The sequence below is a fragment of the Citrus sinensis genome, chromosome 3 (genome assembly GCF_022201045.2).
Source record: "Citrus sinensis cultivar Valencia sweet orange chromosome 3, DVS_A1.0, whole genome shotgun sequence".
Lineage (NCBI taxonomy): Eukaryota > Viridiplantae > Streptophyta > Magnoliopsida > Sapindales > Rutaceae > Citrus > Citrus sinensis.
In genome coordinates, this window is record NC_068558.1 from 24,030,558 (window position 1) to 24,050,927 (window position 20,370).

At 37.3% G+C, this 20,370-nt stretch overlaps 3 protein-coding genes across 6 annotated transcripts; 1 reads left to right on the plus strand and 2 right to left on the minus strand.

The window, feature by feature from the left end:
- The first annotated feature begins 383 nt into the window (after nucleotides 1-383).
- Nucleotides 384-2,194, plus strand: LOC102610757 (iron-sulfur cluster assembly protein 1-like). The gene is made up of 3 exons (XM_006493360.4): nucleotides 384-740; nucleotides 994-1,048; nucleotides 1,770-2,194. The coding sequence occupies exons 1-3, from the start codon at nucleotides 431-433 to the stop codon at nucleotides 1,927-1,929; spliced, it is 525 nt and encodes a 174-aa protein (XP_006493423.2). The 5' UTR covers nucleotides 384-430; the 3' UTR covers nucleotides 1,930-2,194.
- Nucleotides 2,195-2,996: 802 nt separating this feature from the next.
- Nucleotides 2,997-8,897, minus strand: LOC102611057 (succinate--CoA ligase [ADP-forming] subunit alpha, mitochondrial). The gene is made up of 7 exons (XM_006493361.4): nucleotides 8,643-8,897; nucleotides 8,323-8,532; nucleotides 7,805-7,975; nucleotides 5,946-6,069; nucleotides 4,184-4,245; nucleotides 3,625-3,706; nucleotides 2,997-3,327 (listed from the first exon to the last, which is right to left on the minus strand). The coding sequence occupies exons 1-7, from the start codon at nucleotides 8,895-8,897 to the stop codon at nucleotides 3,188-3,190; spliced, it is 1,044 nt and encodes a 347-aa protein (XP_006493424.2). The 3' UTR covers nucleotides 2,997-3,187.
- On the minus strand, nucleotides 8,834-19,602 carry LOC102611361 (plastid division protein CDP1, chloroplastic). 4 transcript variants are annotated; one of them, XM_025093512.2, is made up of 15 exons: nucleotides 19,190-19,602; nucleotides 15,306-15,395; nucleotides 14,955-15,068; nucleotides 14,691-14,828; nucleotides 14,291-14,395; nucleotides 14,077-14,199; nucleotides 13,371-13,739; nucleotides 13,120-13,215; nucleotides 12,882-13,001; nucleotides 12,106-12,171; nucleotides 11,252-12,031; nucleotides 10,459-10,649; nucleotides 10,145-10,206; nucleotides 9,111-9,760; nucleotides 8,834-9,026 (listed from the first exon to the last, which is right to left on the minus strand). In XM_025093512.2, the coding sequence occupies exons 1-14, from the start codon at nucleotides 19,460-19,462 to the stop codon at nucleotides 9,720-9,722; spliced, it is 2,568 nt and encodes an 855-aa protein (XP_024949280.2). In that variant the 5' UTR covers nucleotides 19,463-19,602; the 3' UTR covers nucleotides 8,834-9,026; nucleotides 9,111-9,719. The 4 variants fall into 4 exon arrangements, with proteins under 4 accessions (XP_024949280.2, XP_052292102.1, XP_024949281.2 ...); XM_052436142.1 differs by lacking the exon at nucleotides 9,111-9,760 and having other exon boundaries at nucleotides 19,190-19,601; XM_025093513.2 differs by lacking the exon at nucleotides 15,306-15,395 and having other exon boundaries at nucleotides 19,190-19,600.
- Between the last annotated feature and the right edge of the window lie 768 nt (nucleotides 19,603-20,370).

Consider the following 20,370-nt stretch of genomic DNA (forward strand, 5'->3'; position numbering starts at 1 on the left):
AGCTAACATAGTACTTCAGATGTATTTTAAAATTTTTTCTTCCAATGTATGTAATATGTTTGGTAAGGTAATAAAGATAGTTCTGCTCTCACACTATTACTCAGCCATTTTAAATATAAAATGAATTTTTGTAAAATTTTATTTTTTAGTTACGTAATTATATATTAATGAATTCTAGGAGGGGCATTGTGTCATAGTTGGGTGGGGCCGTAGGTAATACGGCATCGTTTAAGCCACGACGTGCGATCAAAACCGACCTTGACCAAAATTCATCCTAATCCAGTAATCTCGCAAGTAATTTTAACACCTGTTATATTCAAAGCAATCTAGGGCCATCTCTACCGTCCACGTTTCCTCAAACAAACTTTTAAATAGCCGAGGCACCGCTCTCTTCAACCAAATCCGAAACCCACAAAAAACTGAAGTAAAAATGTTGCGATTGGGTTCAAAGAGACTGTTAAGGCAAGCTACAGCAGCGGCGGTGGCGGCGCCGCGACCCGTGCAAGTGGCGGCGATGCCGCGATTGTACCACGAGAACGTCATCGACCACTATAATAACCCGCGAAACGTCGGGTCCTTCGAGAAGAACGATGCCACAGTCGGTACTGGGCTCGTCGGCGCGCCGGCTTGTGGCGATGTGATGAAGCTGCAGATTAAGGTCGATGAAGAGACTGGTCAGATCGTCGACGCCTGCTTCAAGACCTTTGGCTGTGGCTCGGCCATCGCTTCATCTTCTGTTGGTACGCATGTGATTATTTGCTTCTGTAAAAGGGTTAATTTGTTTAGGATAAATTAGGGTTCTTTTGATAAATTATGAAATTTTGTAGCCCAGATGTTCAATTTGATTTTTTTTTGGGTTACATCGATATTCTTTTGTTGTGTCACTTGCATCATGGCATTTTGTTTTTTCTTTTTTTGAGACTTTTATATGTTGTTGAATGAATTACCTGCTGCGAGGATTTACTAATTTATATGGGGTTTCCAATGTTTCAGCAACGGAATGGGTGAAAGGGAAGCAGATGCAGGAAGTCTTGTCCATTAAAAACACGTAAGTTCTTTTATCTCGGTATTGCCATCGGATTTTCATTTGTGTTAGTAGCAGTTGTTTTCATGTCTTGGCAGCTTTGGTTTATGTTCTCTTTTAGCTTCTTCTTGGTGATTATTTGACCCTTTTCTCTTTACCGTGGCATGATTTCTTTATCAACCTTTTTTCTTGTTTCCCATATGTTTGGTGTTTATTCAGGCGATTCAAAATTCCAGACTCTTATTGGAATATCAGTTGTTGACCTGATATCTGCCATACTGTGGATTGTCGAGACTAGCTGAGACTAGCTGTGAATTTTAGGCAAATATTAAATATACTACAAAGAAGTATCATTTTTCTGCAAGTACATGCTTGTTGTAAAGTGCTTTATGGCTTGGCAGGGATGAGTTTAAATGGGTGTTAATATTTTTTGTGCGTTATTTCACTCAAAAGCAAAGGCTTTTGAGGGATAGAAGAAATGATTTTCTTTTACTAGTTTGGGGTGTCTCTTCGCCAGTGCTATTATGGATCCGCTGCTTGTCCTAGAATGCTTTTCTCCTTTTGCTGACTATCTGTCTTTTCTTGTTTGTTGTCTTATTCTAGATATGGTTTTAAAGATCGTCTATAGTTTAGTGATCTGAGACCTAAACCAAATTTGCTTTAGAACGACAAACCTAAGAATTGTTTTAGGTCTCAGCATGTGAAATTATGCTCTCACGTCCTAACTTTTTAAGTGGTGTTGCAGGGAAATTGCAAAACATCTTTCTCTACCACCTGTTAAACTGCATTGCAGCATGCTTGCTGAAGATGCTATCAAGGCTGCTGTAAAAGATTACGAAGCTAAACGTACCAAACCAAGTGCTGCTTCAGAGGCAGAACTACCTCCAAGGGCTGCTGATGTTTGAAGATATTGATGTAAACATTTGAAAATGATGTTAATGTTCTGCCTGTGGAGATGTATCAGGATAACTGCACCTCCTAAAGATTGATGTCGGGTGGTGGAGGGGGTAAAGTTTATGGTTATTAGTAAGAACTGTGTATGAATAATGATCCAAGGACCTGCAGTTTTGCACATAAGTAATTGTACTTGTGTAACTGAATGAATGAAATATGATTCATTGTAGAACTATTTTGTTACAGTGAATGTAATACAGGTTTAAGTTTGTTCCATCTTTCTTCCCAGCGGTCCCATTTATCTTTTGATTTCGAGGATGGGAGTTGTGTTCGGCTTGTATGGCATGGTCATAAGTAGGTCTTCAGATAGGCCTCCCTTGGTTCGATCCAGTGTAGAAAAATCCAAGTGAGTAATGTCCAATATCGGACTATCAGGGTGGCAGGGAATGATCCGCCCTGGATAACTGAGTTTTGCAAATTTACTCGAATGATACGGTGAGTAGTGACGGGTGAATGATGAGCGTTCTTTCGGCGATGACATTGGCTTTGTAGATAAATTTTCCTTTTTTGCGAGGCAAGAATTGAGATGATCGTATATATGAAAAACAAAAGAGGAAATGATAATAATAATAAATCGAGGGATTATTGCGGCCTGACCTGCCCTAAGCTCTTAGGACTAAATCGGCTGATTCAGTCAAAAAGATTAAAGCTTTGTTATATTTTTTAGGTATGATCTGCAACAAAAATCTTGCGCTTGGCTCTTCCATACCTGGCAATGGTATGGGTGAGTTTACCGTTTGACTGTCAGCTTTTTGTTTTATGATTATCGATTGGCAATTGTGCAATGCCTAAGCAACAGCTCAGATGCCGAGATTGCTTGGGCAAAAGCCAAAAAGAACTAATAAGCTAAATAAGGATGGGGTCTAGCCAACAAAAGGATCTTCAACAACTGCAGAAATTTCTGGTGTTGGAAATAGAGATGATTGGGTGATGGCAAAAGCCAAAAAGGGCTTTTTTTCATTCACTGGAAAAAAGAAAAAAAGAAAAAGCACTACATAAAAATAAGAATCCCAGGACAAAAGACACATGAAAAAAGCTTTATTAATTGTATAATCAATTCCCGTTAGGTGCTGAATGGGGGGAAAACTTTGAATTTCCAAGAACTCTACCAGAATCAAAATCAATTTCAAAATAAAAATGTTGAGAAGCACAATTTTTTGACATTGTGCAAAAAAGCTGTATAGAACTCTAGTGTTTCTTTTATCAAAACTAACTTGCCAGGCCACGTTGCTTGAAAACCTCAAGCATAGCAGAGCCAATTTTTGCGGGAGACTCTACCACTGTCACTCCGGCTTCCCTGAGGGTCTTAATTTTGTCTTGAGCCGTGCCCTTCCCACCAGAGACGATAGCTGTATGTGCAGATGCAACGAAGAAAAGAGAAAAGTAAGTTCAATCATTTATCTTGTGAGGAAGAAGACTAAAGAGAACAATGCTGTTAGGGACCAACAGTTAAGTCCCAGCTTCATTCTCAATTGTTATGTATCATTCATCTATTGGATAATGAATTTCATAAACAGTAGAATGCTAAAGAGTAGCAGATCACAAATGCTTCAAACACAATACGGGCATGCCAGATAGAATTATAATGGTGTCAAAGTAATAAAAAATAGGTATGTCATATTTAAAGTTCATTCAAAATATTGTACCTCCAGCATGACCCATACGGCGGCCAGGGGGAGCTGTTAGTCCCGCAATAAAAGCAACAACGGGCTTCTCAGTCCCACTTTCCTGTTTGATTTAATAAGAATCAGTTTACACTCCCATGCACATACAGCAACAAAATATTTGAGGATTTATAATAGTCATATAAGCTAAGAAAAATATCTTTTACCAAGGTCATAGAAAATCAATCAAACCTCTCCCTGAAAGCAATGAGGCATGCGCCTATTATGAGCTCCTTTAGTAATATTTATAAAAGATGCTGTTAAGTTATTGACAATGAGATGTTAATTGAACTCTGGCACCAGCAAGGTGTTTCAATCATGTAAGTTAAAGACAACTGATATAAAAGCTGAGTCCAGAGAGATGTGCACACAAAACCTATATTGATAAACTTATATAAGTTCTAAATGAATTCAATTATTAACTAGAAAATATTAACCAATTCCTCTTGGCCATGATTAAAGCCAGATATTAAAAAATGAGTATTCAAAGCATAAGATTGCTCAGGTTCTGTATAGATCATGATTTCTTATCAAGTTTCACCTTTATCAAGGCAGCGGCATCCTCTTCTGCAGTCCCACCGATCTCTCCTATAAGAATAATACCTGAATGGCATACGGCATCACATTTAGAATATTGCCAACATAATTTACCTGGTCACACTCATCACATTGCAACATGATTGAATACTTTTCTCTCTCTCCCCATATAAAGCTTCATAAAGAAAGCACAGATGTAGCAAAATGAAATACTAATAGATCTTTTCCCATTACAATTGCAATCAATTTTTAGATCTATTGGTCTATTATTTTTTTATTGGCCTATTACTTTTTTTAATTTCTTTAATTAATCATTGCTCTTGTTGAAATGGTATTATAATTATTTACCAAGTTCTCTTACTCATTATCAAAAAAGCTTGGATTGTTTACAATGATCTTTTCAATAATAAATTAACTGCTGGAAAGCAAAAATGAGAATATGAAATGCTAAGGTAAAAATAAAAATAAAAAATGAAATCATTCATTCTCTACTGGAAGAGAACTCCTAATAAGTTTCTAACAATAATTGGTCATAGGAAATAGACTTATGCGGGGATTTAGTGACAGAAAAAGGGAACAAGTAATCAAATTGAAACATTTCACAGTACAAAAGAGTATAGATTCAAATACATAAATTACTCAAAGAGACATAATTGATTTCTCTTAAATGAAAATAAAAAAATCCCAGTTCAGAATTATTGCTTAAAGCCTCAAATTTTACTGAGTTGCATTTACAACACCATACTATGAAAACACATTCCAACTTATAGTGCTTGTCCTCAGCTACTGCTTCTAAATTCTCATGTGTTCTCTAGAATAAAAATAAAATTTTTTGGCCTTTGATTTACTGATTCAAAACTTCCACTTCCAATAGATCTTTCATCCAAGAAAAATTAAACCATCAACTAAAGCATGATCTTACATTGTATTGTATTAAGCTGTAATGCAGTACTATGTTTAGAGTTGTATGGATTGCATTATATAAAATAATATTTTTATTTTAATCTTTATATTAAATTAATAATTTAAGATTCATTTATATTTTATTATTAATTTATATTCAATTAACAATTTAAATATTTATATAAAATAAACAATTTTCACTGCTGGCCAGGTCATTTGAACTATATTTTGGATCCTAATTGTCGGGACTACCCAATGATGCTACTATTTCTGACAAGGGAATTTTCATTTGCAGTAGATCCACGATAAAAGTTATGGTTTTCAAAATTTTTACTGTAACTTTACAGCAAACGAAAGCTTTTGTGTTGGTAATAACTGCACCATTGCTATACCCCAATAATGAGGATTCTAATGGTACCAAATTTTAGTGCAAAACACGATGTTATGTGGCCAACCGCTGTTGAACTGTCGGCGGCAGTTCATCAGTATAGACAGCAGCATATTTGTATTTTTTAATTTTATTTAATATTATATGTTTTTAGCTAGTTCTTATTAATTTAATTAAAGAATTTTAAAAAAAAAATAATGCAAACAGTGCCACATTACACAAACCCGATCCTCCCCTCAAATTTGTTTAAATGTAGCACTGTTTACATTATAGTACATTGTAATACACCATAATGTAAACAGGAAGATTTACCAAACAAGGGATTGCATTGCATGTAATGTGGCATGCCAAACACACCCTAATTGTTTCGTTGCATGTTCAAATGAGCAAGCAAACATTCCTAGCATCAATTCCTTCCATAGTCTTTTTCCCAATAAACAAAGTGAGCATGTGAACAATTCAAAGAACAATTTACCTTCTGTCTGGGGATCAACTAGGAACTTTTCAAGGCAATCAACAAAGTTTGTCCCATTAAAAGGATCCCCACCTACACCTACACAGGTTGATTGTCCAAGGCCAACTACAGTTGTTTGAAAAACCTGTAAAATAATTGTATCAAAGAATGATGAAGCACTAAAATAAATAGACATAAAAAAATGGTTATTGGACTAGGAATGAACATCAATCATTTTGGGGAATATGGTGAAGGCAAACAGCTCAAAAATTCAACCCATGGTTCAATGATCGAACTACATGTGTGATTAAAAATAAAAAAATATAATATAAATGATAATCATGTTGAAGATAGGTACATATATTCTAAACAGTATTCTAAGAGTCCTATAACATATGCAAGCACAATAAACAGAACAGCATGTATATTCAAATCATTCACAAGTACATGTACAAGATGATTAGCATCCTAAACAGACAATTGTAATTAATATTTCTTTTTTTTTTCCTCTAAGGATTTGTATTCATGATATTAACATTTTAAGAATTAAGGTTAACAATGAAGATGAAACTTGAAAGTCCGAGACCAGTAAAACGCATTTAAGTTAATATAAATTGTAATGAAAAATACACGATTTTTTGTACAGGGGCTTTTTCTCATTCCCATGTTGACTACTGTTTTGCTTACCTAACTTTCTCTTTTTCCATATTTCAATAACATGTTTCTATTACCTATCCAAAGAAACTGATATCACATTGGTTTTCTATTCCAATTTAAAAGAAAATGTCAAAATTAGTAATTACATATATAAGCATGATACATCATTAGCACTTCAAATTCATCAACTTAATTTTAAATCTCATCCTCTTCCAGTAGTTATCTTTGTTAGCTATCTTTTTAATTATAGCCAAAATTCATTTAAGTACGAACTCTTATTATTTACAAAGGGATCTGCTCTCATAGAGCCCCGTGTCCACAAACGCTATGGGTTGCCCTGAAGGGCTTGGCGATACACAACGTGGCATCCTAACAGGATGGGCTGTCAAACACTGATGTCACAGGGTCCCTGTAAGCCACCTTGACAGCAAGTCCACAACGGAGGTCACCAGCACATAATGCCAACAAAAACCTAAGCAGGTTTTTAAATCTCATCCTCTTCCAGTAGTTATCTTTGTTAGCTATCTTTTTACTTATAGCCAAAATTCATTTAAGTACGAACTCTTATTATTTACAAAGGGATCTGCTCTCATAGAGCCCCGTGTCCACACACGCTATGGGTTGCCCTGAAGGGCTTGGCAATACACAACGTGGCATCCTAACAGGATGGGCTGTCAAACACTGATGTCACAGGGTCCCTGTAAGCCACCTTGACAGCAAGTCCACAACGGAGGTCACCAGCACATAATGCCAACAAAAACCTAAGCAGGTAGTCAGGTTTGACTTCATAACCACAGGAGTCCCATTCGAAACAGGACCAGTCTGGTGTTCAAGTCCGAGGCCAGTGGTCTTGTAAGGTCTAGTCTAAAAAAATGGCACTATTCCAGCCAGGTTACAGAGTTTTGGGATGGAAATGTACACCATTGCATAAACAGTGTTTCCACTAATATACACAAGCATACAAACGGAAGCACATACATGGAAAAAAGTGATTGCCTATAAACACCCAAACAAACAAGCAACTGCAATAGTAATTTTATAGCAGCAATAGTAATTTTATAGCATCATCACTAATCAATGCTACCGTATCTCACCAAGTCTGAGGAATAATAAACTAAACCAACAAACACATCACTGTACAATACATGCATTATCCATTCCAAAGAATCACAGAATAATGAACATTCAACACAATCCCAGTTACATGGAAAATAGAGACTTACTGCTTCGTAGGTCAAGGTACCAGATCGAGAAACAATTCCAACCCGCCCAGGTTTGTGAATATACCCAGGCATAATGCCAATCTTACATTCTCCAGGTTTGATGATACCAGGGCAGTTGGGACCAATCAGCCGAGTTTTAGATTGCCTGTTTAGAGCAGCTTTCACTCGCACCTGAAATTTACAGATATTCGAGTCAACCTCACTTTCACACTACCAATAGAGCACAAGAATGGATTACGTATTGATCAGAATAAACAAACATAGTCATCCAGCATCCAATAACAAGGTTAACAACTTAACACCATCCATCTCTTTCTGATTAACGTAATTTTGTATCATTAATCATAAAAGTAGATGTTTAGGAAATACTTTAGCTGCTGTGTTTTCCGAATTAAGCAAAAGCATAACAGTTATCACAAACATACCCTAAGTGAAGTTCAACGCCAATTTCGAGTAAGCTTCATTATGAAGTTTAAAAAAGCAACTAGTAAAATGTTAACCCTAGTAAAATTAATTACCATATCATGTTGAGGGATTCCTTCGGTGATACAGACGACAAGATCCAACTCAGCCTCCATAGCCTCCATGATAGCAGCAGCAGCAAATGGCGGAGGAACATAAATGACAGAAGCATTAGCCTTCGTTTCAGCCTTAGCTTCAGCAACCGAGTTGAATACAGGAAGTCCCAAGTGCTCAGTCCCACCCTTCTTCGGCGTCACGCCACCCACCTATAAAAGACGCCACCGTTTCGAGAACACATAAGTCAACGTTCAATTGAAGGTAAAAAATGGAAATAACAAAAAAAGGAAAGCAAAATAGTAATAATAATAGTAACTACCATTTTGGTGCCGTATTCGATGGCTTGTTCGGTGTGGAACGTGCCGTTTTTTCCGGTGATGCCTTGGCATATAACTCGAGTGTTTTTGTCGACGAAAACTGCCGGATGAGACGCCGCCGCCGACGACCCATAATTTCGAGAGTGGGCCGCCGGCGCCGCCGACGATGATAATCTGTAATGTGAAACGGAAGAAGCAGTAGACGGTCTGCGAGATCCGATCGAGCCGATCAGCTTGGCCAAGGCTTGGCGAGCCATTTGATTCACTTCACTTTAATCTGATTCGCTGATTTTCTCCCTCGAGTTCGTCTCTCTCTTTTTTCCCAAAATATATTGAAGAAAAAGATTCTCAGAAGAACGCACGCCTTAATTCTCTTTCTTTGACCCCTTTTTTTAAAGAAAAATAATAATAATAATAAAATAAATAAAAACTTGTAAATGGAGTGTCCGAATATTTGCGGGTCTGTCGACCTTTACTTGGATCCGAATGGAATATACCCGTGGGACCTACCATACCGCGTCCAACTTTTGACTCCCATGCTCTATTCGTTCCAATTTCCATCATTGTTACTTATGGTCGTCACAATTTTTTTCTCATTAATAATAATTCTAATTTCTTATAATTAACAACATCGTTTTTAATATGTTGCAAATGTTACGCAGTTACGCAGCTCACAGGACGTAAATATGCAGCCGAGCACCGGAGAAAAAAATTATTCCAAGACATTTTAATTTTTTAACTAAAGTCTAAATGTAAAAAAGCAAACAATATGCCTAAGAAGATAATGGCTAGGGGTTTCGAACATTTCGAACATTAAATATTACTACACTTTAAATTTTTTATCTTGAATGATGTGTTTTTTATTAATTAATTGACGAAAAAATATAATTAATTTACTTAAATTTTATAAAAAATATCAACCACTCAATTAATAATTATTATTTAAAATAAAAAATTTAAAATATCTGTTATTACACCTGCCGAAATAAGTCAATAATTTACTTCATTACAAGAAGCTTGAGTTCAATTTTCCAAAAAGAAATTCTGGAAAGAAGGCAACTGCATTATTTCATGACCCATCAGGCAAGCCGCCTGACAGCGGCTTGTGTCGGTGTATGTTCTAAAAAAGTAAAAAAGAAAATAACAAATAAATAAATAGATAATAGTCAACTGCACAAGAAAATACTTTTCATAAAGGATCAAATGTAATCTCCGAGCCCAGCATGAGTAGAAATTCAAGACAGATTCTGATTGTGGTCAAATAAAAACTATCTAAATTTACTTTTTAGAACTGTGCTAACATACCACTTCTAGTTTCCTACCTAAGCACCTGAGCAGATGGTCATCAATCAGTCATTCCTAAAAAAAGACTCAAAAGAATTCCCTGATCAAATAATCACCAAGCATGACACAATTGATCGTGCCCCCATATTTGAAATGATGGAATGGAGTCAGCAGAATATCAGTGTCATGGCTAAATTTCAAGATGGCGTTTGAATATCACCTTTACAAAATCTCCAAGTTCCGTCATCTTTCTTTCTCAGGACATAGCGGATTTTATAGGAGCTGCAACAAAACACAAGGTTAAGTTAAACTAAGCCTGCTAATTGCACTCTCACTCTAGTGTTCAAATTCCACTACGTTTTCCTCAAAATCAGAACCAACAAAATGAAATGGAGGACTCTATTCCATAATACAAAAGGGCAGATAAAAACTTGAGCAAAATCAAGATTTTCTGCAATCCTTTTTTTTTTTTTTAAATAAATGAACTGAAAATTTTGTGCTAATCAAATGCACGAAGATGTTGGTTTGACCTACCTGTAGTAATTTGGATTCTTGGGCTGAGATTCATCAACAAGCTCTGCTGCTTCCTCTAAGACAGCCTCAATTTCTGCAATCTCCCCAACTCCTCCATGTGATATTATATCAGCTTGGACGATGGTCAATTGAAGCAAAACAAATCTCCAATAACAAGACCTGGCCTTTGCTGCATCAGCCAAAGCTTCCCACTGTGAACCAGATACATAAACAGAATGGCAAGATCAGTAGTAATGAAGTGCTGGCACTCAGCTTCACACAGCATTCACACAGCATCAAAGATAAAGCTAGTATATTAATGTAACAATATGACACCCACTTCATGCAGTTCAAAAATTAGTTATGCCTCATTGATTGGAATCTGGAAAATGTTCAACCTCTCATTGAATTTCTAGACAATTCACAATAGTGCAGAACCAAAAAATAATAATAAAATCATGTATGTCCATGAGATTTCTCAAAGATTGCATCTTTGACTTCAATTAACGAAGGACATGAACCAAGGGTCAGACCATAATTAAAATTTTCACGCTAGGACTCTGCAAAATAACGTCCAAGTACTTTTTCCCTATGATCCACCATTGTGGGATGTACTCAAGTAGGTGGCGCCAAGGGGATTTGAACTCCTGATGTTTGGTTCGTCATTGGATTAACATTAGAATATATGGTATAATTCTACAGCCAATTGCACAACAGACAATATTTTGTATTTGTCTCATGGCAAGGTTAGATAATGTTAGTTATGATACAGCACGTAAATAGATAGATGTTAAAACAACTTCATATGTTTCACCTGTACAAGCATTGATTCGTCAAGGGCTTCAGAGAGGCTATGAACTTCATGGTTAGGCCCCAGAGCTTCAGCTTTAATAGCTTGCCATTGCTTAACAAGGGCTTCAGCTTCTTCCAGAGGCATTGGCCTCTGGGTTACTGCTATATTAGATGTTGATAGACTAGCGGGAAGGCAAGAACTTTGTGAGTACAAAGTGTCTGAGGTATTCCTGAATAGCAGCTTAACCATTTTAATGAGCTCAGTAAGTCTGCTAGCAACGCCATGTCTCTTGATGCAAGTACGCCCTAGACTGTCATCAAGGGAAGAATCTGTAGTCCGGACAAAGGAACTCATTTGCATATTTTGTTGACTGGAAGACAAATTTCTCACACTATTTGACCTAATGCCTGATAGCTTAACGGCCAAAAACATGATGCACCCTAATACAGCAGCAAAAGCTATCCTTTCAATACCATTTCTCCCTGCTAACCAACTTTCCCAAACTTTACTACGCTGCAGCCCAAGACCCCTTTCCAATTGAGCAGATGATGGACTAACATTATTGCCATTGCTGTTCTTGCTCGCTACCAATGGGCTTTGCAGATCAGTTGGAGTCAACTGCTTAACTGCAGAACCAAGATGTCTAGAAGACTTAATGGATGTGTGAGAGTCCTCAAAATCTCTCCCATCTGATGCAAGAGCAGAGGACAGCGGTCTTTGGCTCATAGTAAGTGGAGTTTGTGGGGGTCCTTTACATTTCTTGATCGCAGGAGTTTTCTTTTCACCCTTGAAGAAATTCACCTGCAGAGGCATACATTTGTTAATATTTGCTTTAAAATCTGCAGCTGTTATCTACTCTGGCACATCAAACTGACCAAAGATGGAGAACAATCTTGTGTGTCTGGAAATACTGAAAGCACAGCATCTTTGAGCCACATTTCCTGGTCAAGTTAAGCAAGCAGTGTGGTAAGAGAGAGTATCAATCTTGAAGACACACATGAAGTCCACAGTGCAACAGTGTGAAGTGGCAATGATTGAGACTATAGTCCAGTGAACTCAAACCCTAAACCAACCATTTTCTTTTCTTTACGACCTGATAAAATAAGAAAACACAAACAATAGAAGCATAAGTTAACTTGGACCAAATTAGTGTAATCATATGGACTAGATCTCTCAATTGAAGGCCTCTTTCTATTTATTACTCTGAGTTGCGTAAGCACGGGGATCTCATCAATGGAAAACAAGAAGCAAGAAGACGGTAAACAAGTTCCAAGCTTAACGGGCAGCTAGAGAAGGGGAGAGCATATTGAGGTCATAAATGGAGTCAAGAAACTATTGGTTCTCTACAATGGATATCTTCACATATACCCCTTAAACTGCCATTCATCAGTCTATATTCCAAATGCAAATGATTTGGACTAAACCTCTTCATACCTAAGTAAACACATATAATGTTCAATGTCTAACTATACTCTGAACAGGCAATGATGAGCCACTGAGGTATGCTTAGAAAAAACCACAATTAAGGTGTCCACCTAAGAAGTGTCAAATGGATGTCTAACTGATCATCAAAGAACAAAATGTATCGCGTAAAAGAATTTGTTCACTCAATACTCCTTATAAAGTTTTAAATGCATAATATGTCACATACCACTGATGGCTTTGCACCAGAAATCTCCTTTTTCTCCTTCCCAGAGAATGAGCTTCTCATAGCAGGATTTGAATTTAATTCAAGCTGCTGAAGCTTTTCAACAGCCTCTGCCTCTGTACCCTAAGGCAAGCATATAAATTTCCAATCTAATAGGTTAAGGAAATGCTGTAAAGAAAAATAAAGTATGTTAATGAAACAACATTAGTGTGTGTGAAAGGGAGGAGAATGAACAATGTACCTGTCCAAGAAGGAACAAGCAAAAAGCTTCCTCAAATTTTAAATCAATACTTTCAGATGCTATCAAGCAGTCACATATAGTCTTTGCCTTGCTAATCTACAGAACAGAATCATAAAAATGAGAACATAGAAAAATAAAACAATCATCACACAGCTCAGACAATCAAACAGAGAGGTATTCGGACAAGCAGAAACACACACACACAAAAAAGAGAAGTAAAATCTGGTAGCCAATCAGCAAAAAGGAATTACCAACTCAATTTGCCTGCTCGAAAACCCAAGAGCAACATGAGCTATCAATGCAATGTAGAAACAATTGAAATCAATTACAACCCTTTGATTCTGTGACTCGAGTGATTTTTTGTTCTTCCTTGTAATGGCCAAATCATCCCAGGGAAGAAGATCAACTACTTCTGCAGCCATCAACCTATTTAGAGCTCGGCTCAAGAAACACGGCCAATCTTGGACTCGGCATGAAGTTTCCACGTCAAGGCCCTGTCTGATTAATTCACGCAGAGCTGCAATTGCTCCTCTTCTCCGTTCAGCATTTTCAGGCGAGTGGGGCATGCCTAATAATTCCAATGTGCATGCAGGAGCAAGCTCTTCCAAAGATTCTTCTATCTAAAGTGAGGGTAAACAAATATAAGTACAGAGTAACTTACCAGGTAACCACATGGCATGACGTAGAATGCTTATTTGAAAACAGAAACTATCATTTCTACAAATATCTAGAACCATTTTCAGAAAAAATTTACATCATTCACCATTAGCTGAATCCCCACGAATGACCTAAAATTTTATGTTAATCTTTGTGAAACAAAAAGTTGGCACCAATTGCTTCAGGAAGAAAAGTGTCCCCATAAGCAAGTAGGAAAATGGGATTGTTGTCGACTGAATAAGCATACTAATTTTGTAAAAAGTAAAAAGGTCAAAAGGACAGAAAGGATATGAGAATTACCTGAGATAATAGTGGCATGTTCCCAAGAGAAACCTTACTTCTGAGAAGACACTGAGCACGTGCAAGAGCTTCAAATCCTTGTGACACCTTGTTCTTCTCAAAAGCGACTTTTGCAATTGCACACTTCAAGAAAGCACCTAAGATAAGAAAAGGAGGCATAACAAACTGCACATAACTGGTACAAGTTCCTGACCTCTTTGCTAATTCATCTTACCTCAGCTAGCGCCATCGAAAGAAGAAAATCATGAACATATGGCTTAGCATTTGGATGCTGAAGAGCTGCCCGGCCAATGTCCAGCACAAGCTTCTCTTCTCCAACCTGGACCAGAGAAATCTAAGGACCATCAGATCCATCTTCCAAATCCAGAAATGATAGTAAAATGTTTTCATGACACCATGAATGACAAGAAAACATTCCAATTCGAAGACAAGTAATAGACATGGATCATGTGGAAGCTGAAAAGTTTAATCAGCAACCATCCGGAGGGTTAGATGCTAGACTGCATCGTAGCAGCTAAATTTTTGCAAATGAATTTTCCACAAAGATTATAATGCTGCTAAACCAGTAGAAATTTGCAGAAAAAGTCAAGTAAAAGGAGCAAGCAAAGTTAAACCTCTTGAAGGAGGCAAAGAGCAGCAGGCAACCAGGCCCATTGGATTTTCAGGGAAGGTTTAGGAGGAATGTTTTCCCTTATGTTACCAGCATATTCAGGTTCAAAAAGAAGCTTGTCTCTTACATCCATCAGAACGTCCTGCAAGCCAACAAAAGAATATCATAATCTAAAAGCTACTCTTTAAGACATCTCTGTCCTTGCTTTATCCAGGAGAGAACCTTAAGAATCATGCCAACCACAGAATAATTATACTCAAGTCCTTACCTGGCGTGACATAACAGCATCCATTGTGTACCCTTCTTCAATCTCAGCCCTTTTCAAATCCATAACTGACTTGACTATCTCATCTTTCTCAGCTTGATTAGGAACGCCAATAATCTGTAAGTTTAGAAAACTGGTAAATAAGTTCTCAAACCGCCGAAAAGAAAATTGATAATCCGTGCACAAGGCTCTTAACTATAAATGCTTCTTTCCTGATGATTTCACAACCCCAACAAAATCGAAAAAGCTCTTTGCCAACTCAATAAAATTAAAATGGAGCCTGGGAAGAACATTTTAAAAGGTAATTGGTTTTAAGATTGCAATATATAGGAGAAGGGTTTGTTTTGCCCTCACCATCTCTACCTCAATAAGAAAGAAATTCTCCCAAAGGGTAGACAAAACTCCCCATAAATATCCCCCATTTAGGACGTAGGATCTCCAACCCTGCACAGTGCACACTCCATCATGGCTAAAGCAAACACCAAAAAATCTCGCTTAGACACTCCTTGCAGCACAACACTTTCAGTTTAAATTCATGAGTGCACCCAACATGCATTCTCTTCCTATTCTCCTGAGAATTTTAGCCCTATGATAGATGATATAGTGAGATACTTCAAAATATACACTTAGTTTGCTTGAAAACATCATGCTTAACAGCAAATATTAGGAGGCTAACAAACTTCATTAGCATAGAGATATTTCCTAATCTATATTTTATTAGGGTAGATTTTTCTAAGAGCCAAGTCTAAGTTATAAGGTCTTCAGATGATTCAAAGAAATGTTAATAAAGATTTCTAGTCCTATTGATTTTAGGAAATCTAGCCACAATAGAGTAAGCAAATCTTAAGTGTATAACATATCTGTATATTTATTAAAAAAAAAAAACTACAGTTCATCAAATAGAATGACTGTATTTGTGATTATTTTCAAAAGTTATTGAAGATGTGATAGGGCTTGGGGCTTAATTAGAGCTGATTTTTATTGATTAAATCAAAAGAAAACAACAATCCTGACCTATAATTCGAGAGGTAGGTCAATGTCTCCTAAAACTCCTAATGGTTCCTAATACCAGACAAAATTCAACATAAACCCTAAATAACTCTTTAATCTCTTATTTATACCCGAATCCAAATTAATAAAATTACTAAACTGCCCTTGCCCCTAACATAACTTTTATTGGTCTAACATTACTCCCCTCCCAAAAAGATGCCTTGTTCTCAAGGTGAAATCTAGGAAACTACTGCCTCTTCTTCCTTGGCTTCTTCCTCGCCGTCCTCCTCATCACACACAGTCAGGACTTGTAGTGATTTATCCCTACATCGATGCCCCGGTGAAAATTTCTCATCGCATCGAAAACACAACCCTTCGCCCTCTTATCCTGAATCTCTGTCTCCGTGAGGCATTTGAAAGTCACCCCCGGTTGTGCCACACTGACCCGATCCCTTTGGGAATCTCTCTGTAACCCCATCATTTGCATTTTCTGGCCTCTTGGTGGCGTGCTTTGCATCTCTCGCTGAAACCCTAAAGTCTGGGTTTTCTGTCCTACCAATGGTGTGCTGTTTCGATATGAAAAATCGACTGAATTGCTCTTATTAACCCATTCTACTATGTTCTTATCCTCAATCATTTGTGACAACTCCATTGACCCTCCTAACCCTCTCGGCCTTAGCAAGCGTAGCGAGGCTCGGATTTCTGGCTTCAGTCCCTTCATAAAATTCCCTTCCAATACCACCTCTGGAAGTCCCCCTAGACGCCCTAATAGCAACTCAAACTTCTACCTATACTCCATAACCGTTCTCTCCTGGGTCAGAGCAAAAAACTGTTCATGAAGATCTCCCTCTTGAGTGGCCCGAAACCTCTCCAACAGCCGATTCTTAAATTCACCCCATGACCTTAATGGTTGTCGTTGTTCTCGCCATTGAAACCACACAAGGGCCTTTCCCTCCAAACATAACGCCGCCGCCATCAGTTTTTTCACTTTCTGAGAGTCCATTGATGGCGAAATAGCGCTCTACCCTATACACCCATCCATAGGCATCCTCGCCTTCGAAAATAGGCATTTTCAATTTCCTTACCCTAGAATCTGCCCCAAATTGAGTCAGCCCCGCCCAATTATGCGCCATTAGAGGTCTCCAACCTCCTAAATCTACTCCCGTTTCCGCCAATCCCGAAGACCTAGCCCAAAATTCTCCTTGCCCAATCGCATTCCGGTCATAACCGCTCCCCCTCTCACCAGAAATCCCTCCTCCCGATCGATCACCCCCAAATCCAGCCTGTCTAGACCCAAATCCGCACTGCTCGGACCCAAATCCAGCCTGCCCAGGTCATGCCTCACCCCAAAACGCACCCGAGTCGCCCAGCCCAATCACCCTGATTCTTGCGTCGTTGCCTACCACGTGTTCCGTACCAACGGATCCTTCTCCTGCCACACCACCATGGCCCATCGATGTTGCTGGAGGTGGGTTGAGGTGGAGTTCCATCAATTTTAGCAACATGGCTTCAAGGGATGAAAATTTTTGTTGAACGTTATTAAATCGCTCGTCAATGGTGGCCTTGAGCAATCCAATCTCCGCTTCCAATTTTTCTTGAAGCGCGTCCACTTTCTTTGCTGCTATTGTCCTAGGATTTTTGCTCTGATACCACTTTGATAGGACTTAGGGCTAAATTAGGGCTGGTTTTTATTGATTAAATCAAAAGAAAACAACAATCCTAACCTACAATTCGAGAGGTAGGTCAATTTCTCCCAAAACTCCTAATGGTTCCTACTACCAAACAAAACTCAACATAAACCCTAAATAACTCTTTAATCTCTTATTTATACCCAAACCCTAATTAATAAAATTACTAAAATGCCCTTGCCCCTAACATAAGTTTTATTGGTCTAACAAGATGTTGCTTACTTTCCTTCTTTGAGTTCTCCTTCCTTGTTCTCCCTGAATTTCACAATCACTTGTATCTGTTACCTTGAAAATGCAACGAAGTACTTTCTAATTTGCATTTCACTGCACTACTAAAGTCAATGTTTGCATCACTATGCAGTACAGTATCATCTGCAATTAATTACTGTGCAATTCTACAAGTTGCTCCACCAAGTCCAATTACAGTTGCCCCATCATTTTGATTGTGCATCAACTATAATATCAAAAATACTGAAGCAGGCCTACATTACATCCTCAACAGCAGCAAACTCTCTTGACAAGAAAAAGAAACTCCCCTAACAAATCCAACAATCAGTTATAGGATGATGAGTTAAGTTCAAGCCTTCACATTTAAACTTTGGGACATTTTTTACCCTTGGCTTTAATAGTTGCACCAAAATAAAATGGGAAAAAGGGGAGCTATGAGATTAAGTTTAATTGGAGAAATTAAGCGTCATCTGGAAGGGCTTTTGCAATCAATGCTTTCATGAAGATCTCTTTTCTTGAAGATCTCTTTTCTATTCAAAATAAATAAAAAAAGGGATATTTCAAAAAGCACCAAATAAGTGTATTTCTAACAGCATTTTAAGAGTTATTTCTTCTATCTAATAATATTCGTCTTCTACAAAAGTACCAAGTAGTTGCTTCTCTAAGAGCCCCTCCGAGTGTGTTTCCCTCACAAAACACCTTTATCTATTTCAACCAAACAGTCAAACATTTTCAGACAAAAAGTACTTTTGCTTATTTGAAAGCACTTTTGACAAAAACAAACACACTCCCCAAAACTACACTACAAAATAACAAGGGAACCCTATAAACAAGATCACAGATAGAAAGGACAGAGCCAAGCAACACATAATCATAGCAAGACGCAACTTAGGCGCACATTATCCTAGGCCTCTCTAATTAACGATACAATTTACTCAGCAACAACTTCTTTGAAAGGACGACAATCAAATGAATACATGACAATCACAGCCAACGAACACTTCAAATACTTTGAAAATTAAAATTTATAAAAAAAAAAAAGCACGCACACAATGAAATTGCATGATCAGCCCAACTAAACCATTCTGATCAAGCTGAGGTTATCAGTGTGTTTGCGATCACTTTTTTAGGAAGCATTTGAGTAAAACCGCTTGCTATTGAATCACGCTCGAAAAGCACTAAAGAAGTGCTTCTTTGAAAAAACACTCACAATGATGCCAAAAGCGCCACACAAACACACTACTAATTCTCCAATTAATCGAAACAAACTATTCAAAAAAACTTTTAAGCAAATATTAAATCAATGTACAAAACAGAGAATTAAGAAGCGACCTGATAGCAAGAGACGGGGATTTCAACAGTGGCAGTGGCCGTAGTTTGGGCGTTTTCCACAATGCGAGTATCAATCGCGTTCAGTCTATATCTTAGGGTGGCGACATGTGTCCTTCTAGAGCAACAAGGATTTGAAACCCTCACAAACGCTCTCTCAACGCCAAAACCTAAACCGGAAACTTTTACTTCACCGTACAATTTGCTTGCGCTTCTGCAAAGACAAGTGAAAGACGAACAGGGAACTATCGCCACCGCATTACTACTCGTTGTCATTATCACTAAATTTAAACCCTAATCATTCTCAAATCTGCGTTACGTAGAAAAAGTTTCGCATTTGTTGATGAAGATGATGGTAAGTTCTGATTTTTTTTCAAATTTTCAATTGAATTAGAAAATGGAAAGAATTATCCAACCGTTAGATTTAAAGATTAAATAAAGCGAAGCGGAAAAAGGCAAAAATAGAGCGGGCGTTGAGTGTCTGCCACGTATTAAATTCTTTTTATCGCTCTTTTGTGGGCCCTGCGTGTATATTTGTAAGCCCATAAGCCCGCCGCTTTGTTGGGCTACCGATTGACTGTCAAAATATTGACGGGTGGCTAAAGAAACCAGTGAACCGAATTGAACCGTTGAATTGGATAATACTGGGCCGGTTCAGTTTGATTTCAACAAGTTTTAAATTCACTTGTGCCAAAATTTATATTTAAGGCTGTGTTTACTTTCTGAAGTGGGAGTGAGGAGTATGGATTCTTTTCACTCTAGTGTTTACTTTACTTTAATAAATTGAGAAAGGATTAGGAATCTCACTCCGTGGACTCCACTCATTTTTGGAGTGGAGAGTGGGAGTGGGACTCCCATGGGAAAAGGTGGGAGTGGAAATCCACTCCCACCTCTTCATTTTTTACTTTTTTTAATTTAATTTAATGTAATTTAATATTTTATATTTAATAAAATAAAATAAATAATATTATCTTTATTTAAATAATATTATTATATTTAACTAAATAATAATTTACATTGATTATAAGTTGAAATTACTTTAAAATAATATTATTATATTAATAAAGAATTAATAAAAATTACTATATGCTATCTTTATTTAATAATATAATATTATTATATTTATTTTAAAAATAATAGTACTATATTTGTTTAATATTAATAATTAATAATAATAAATAGTT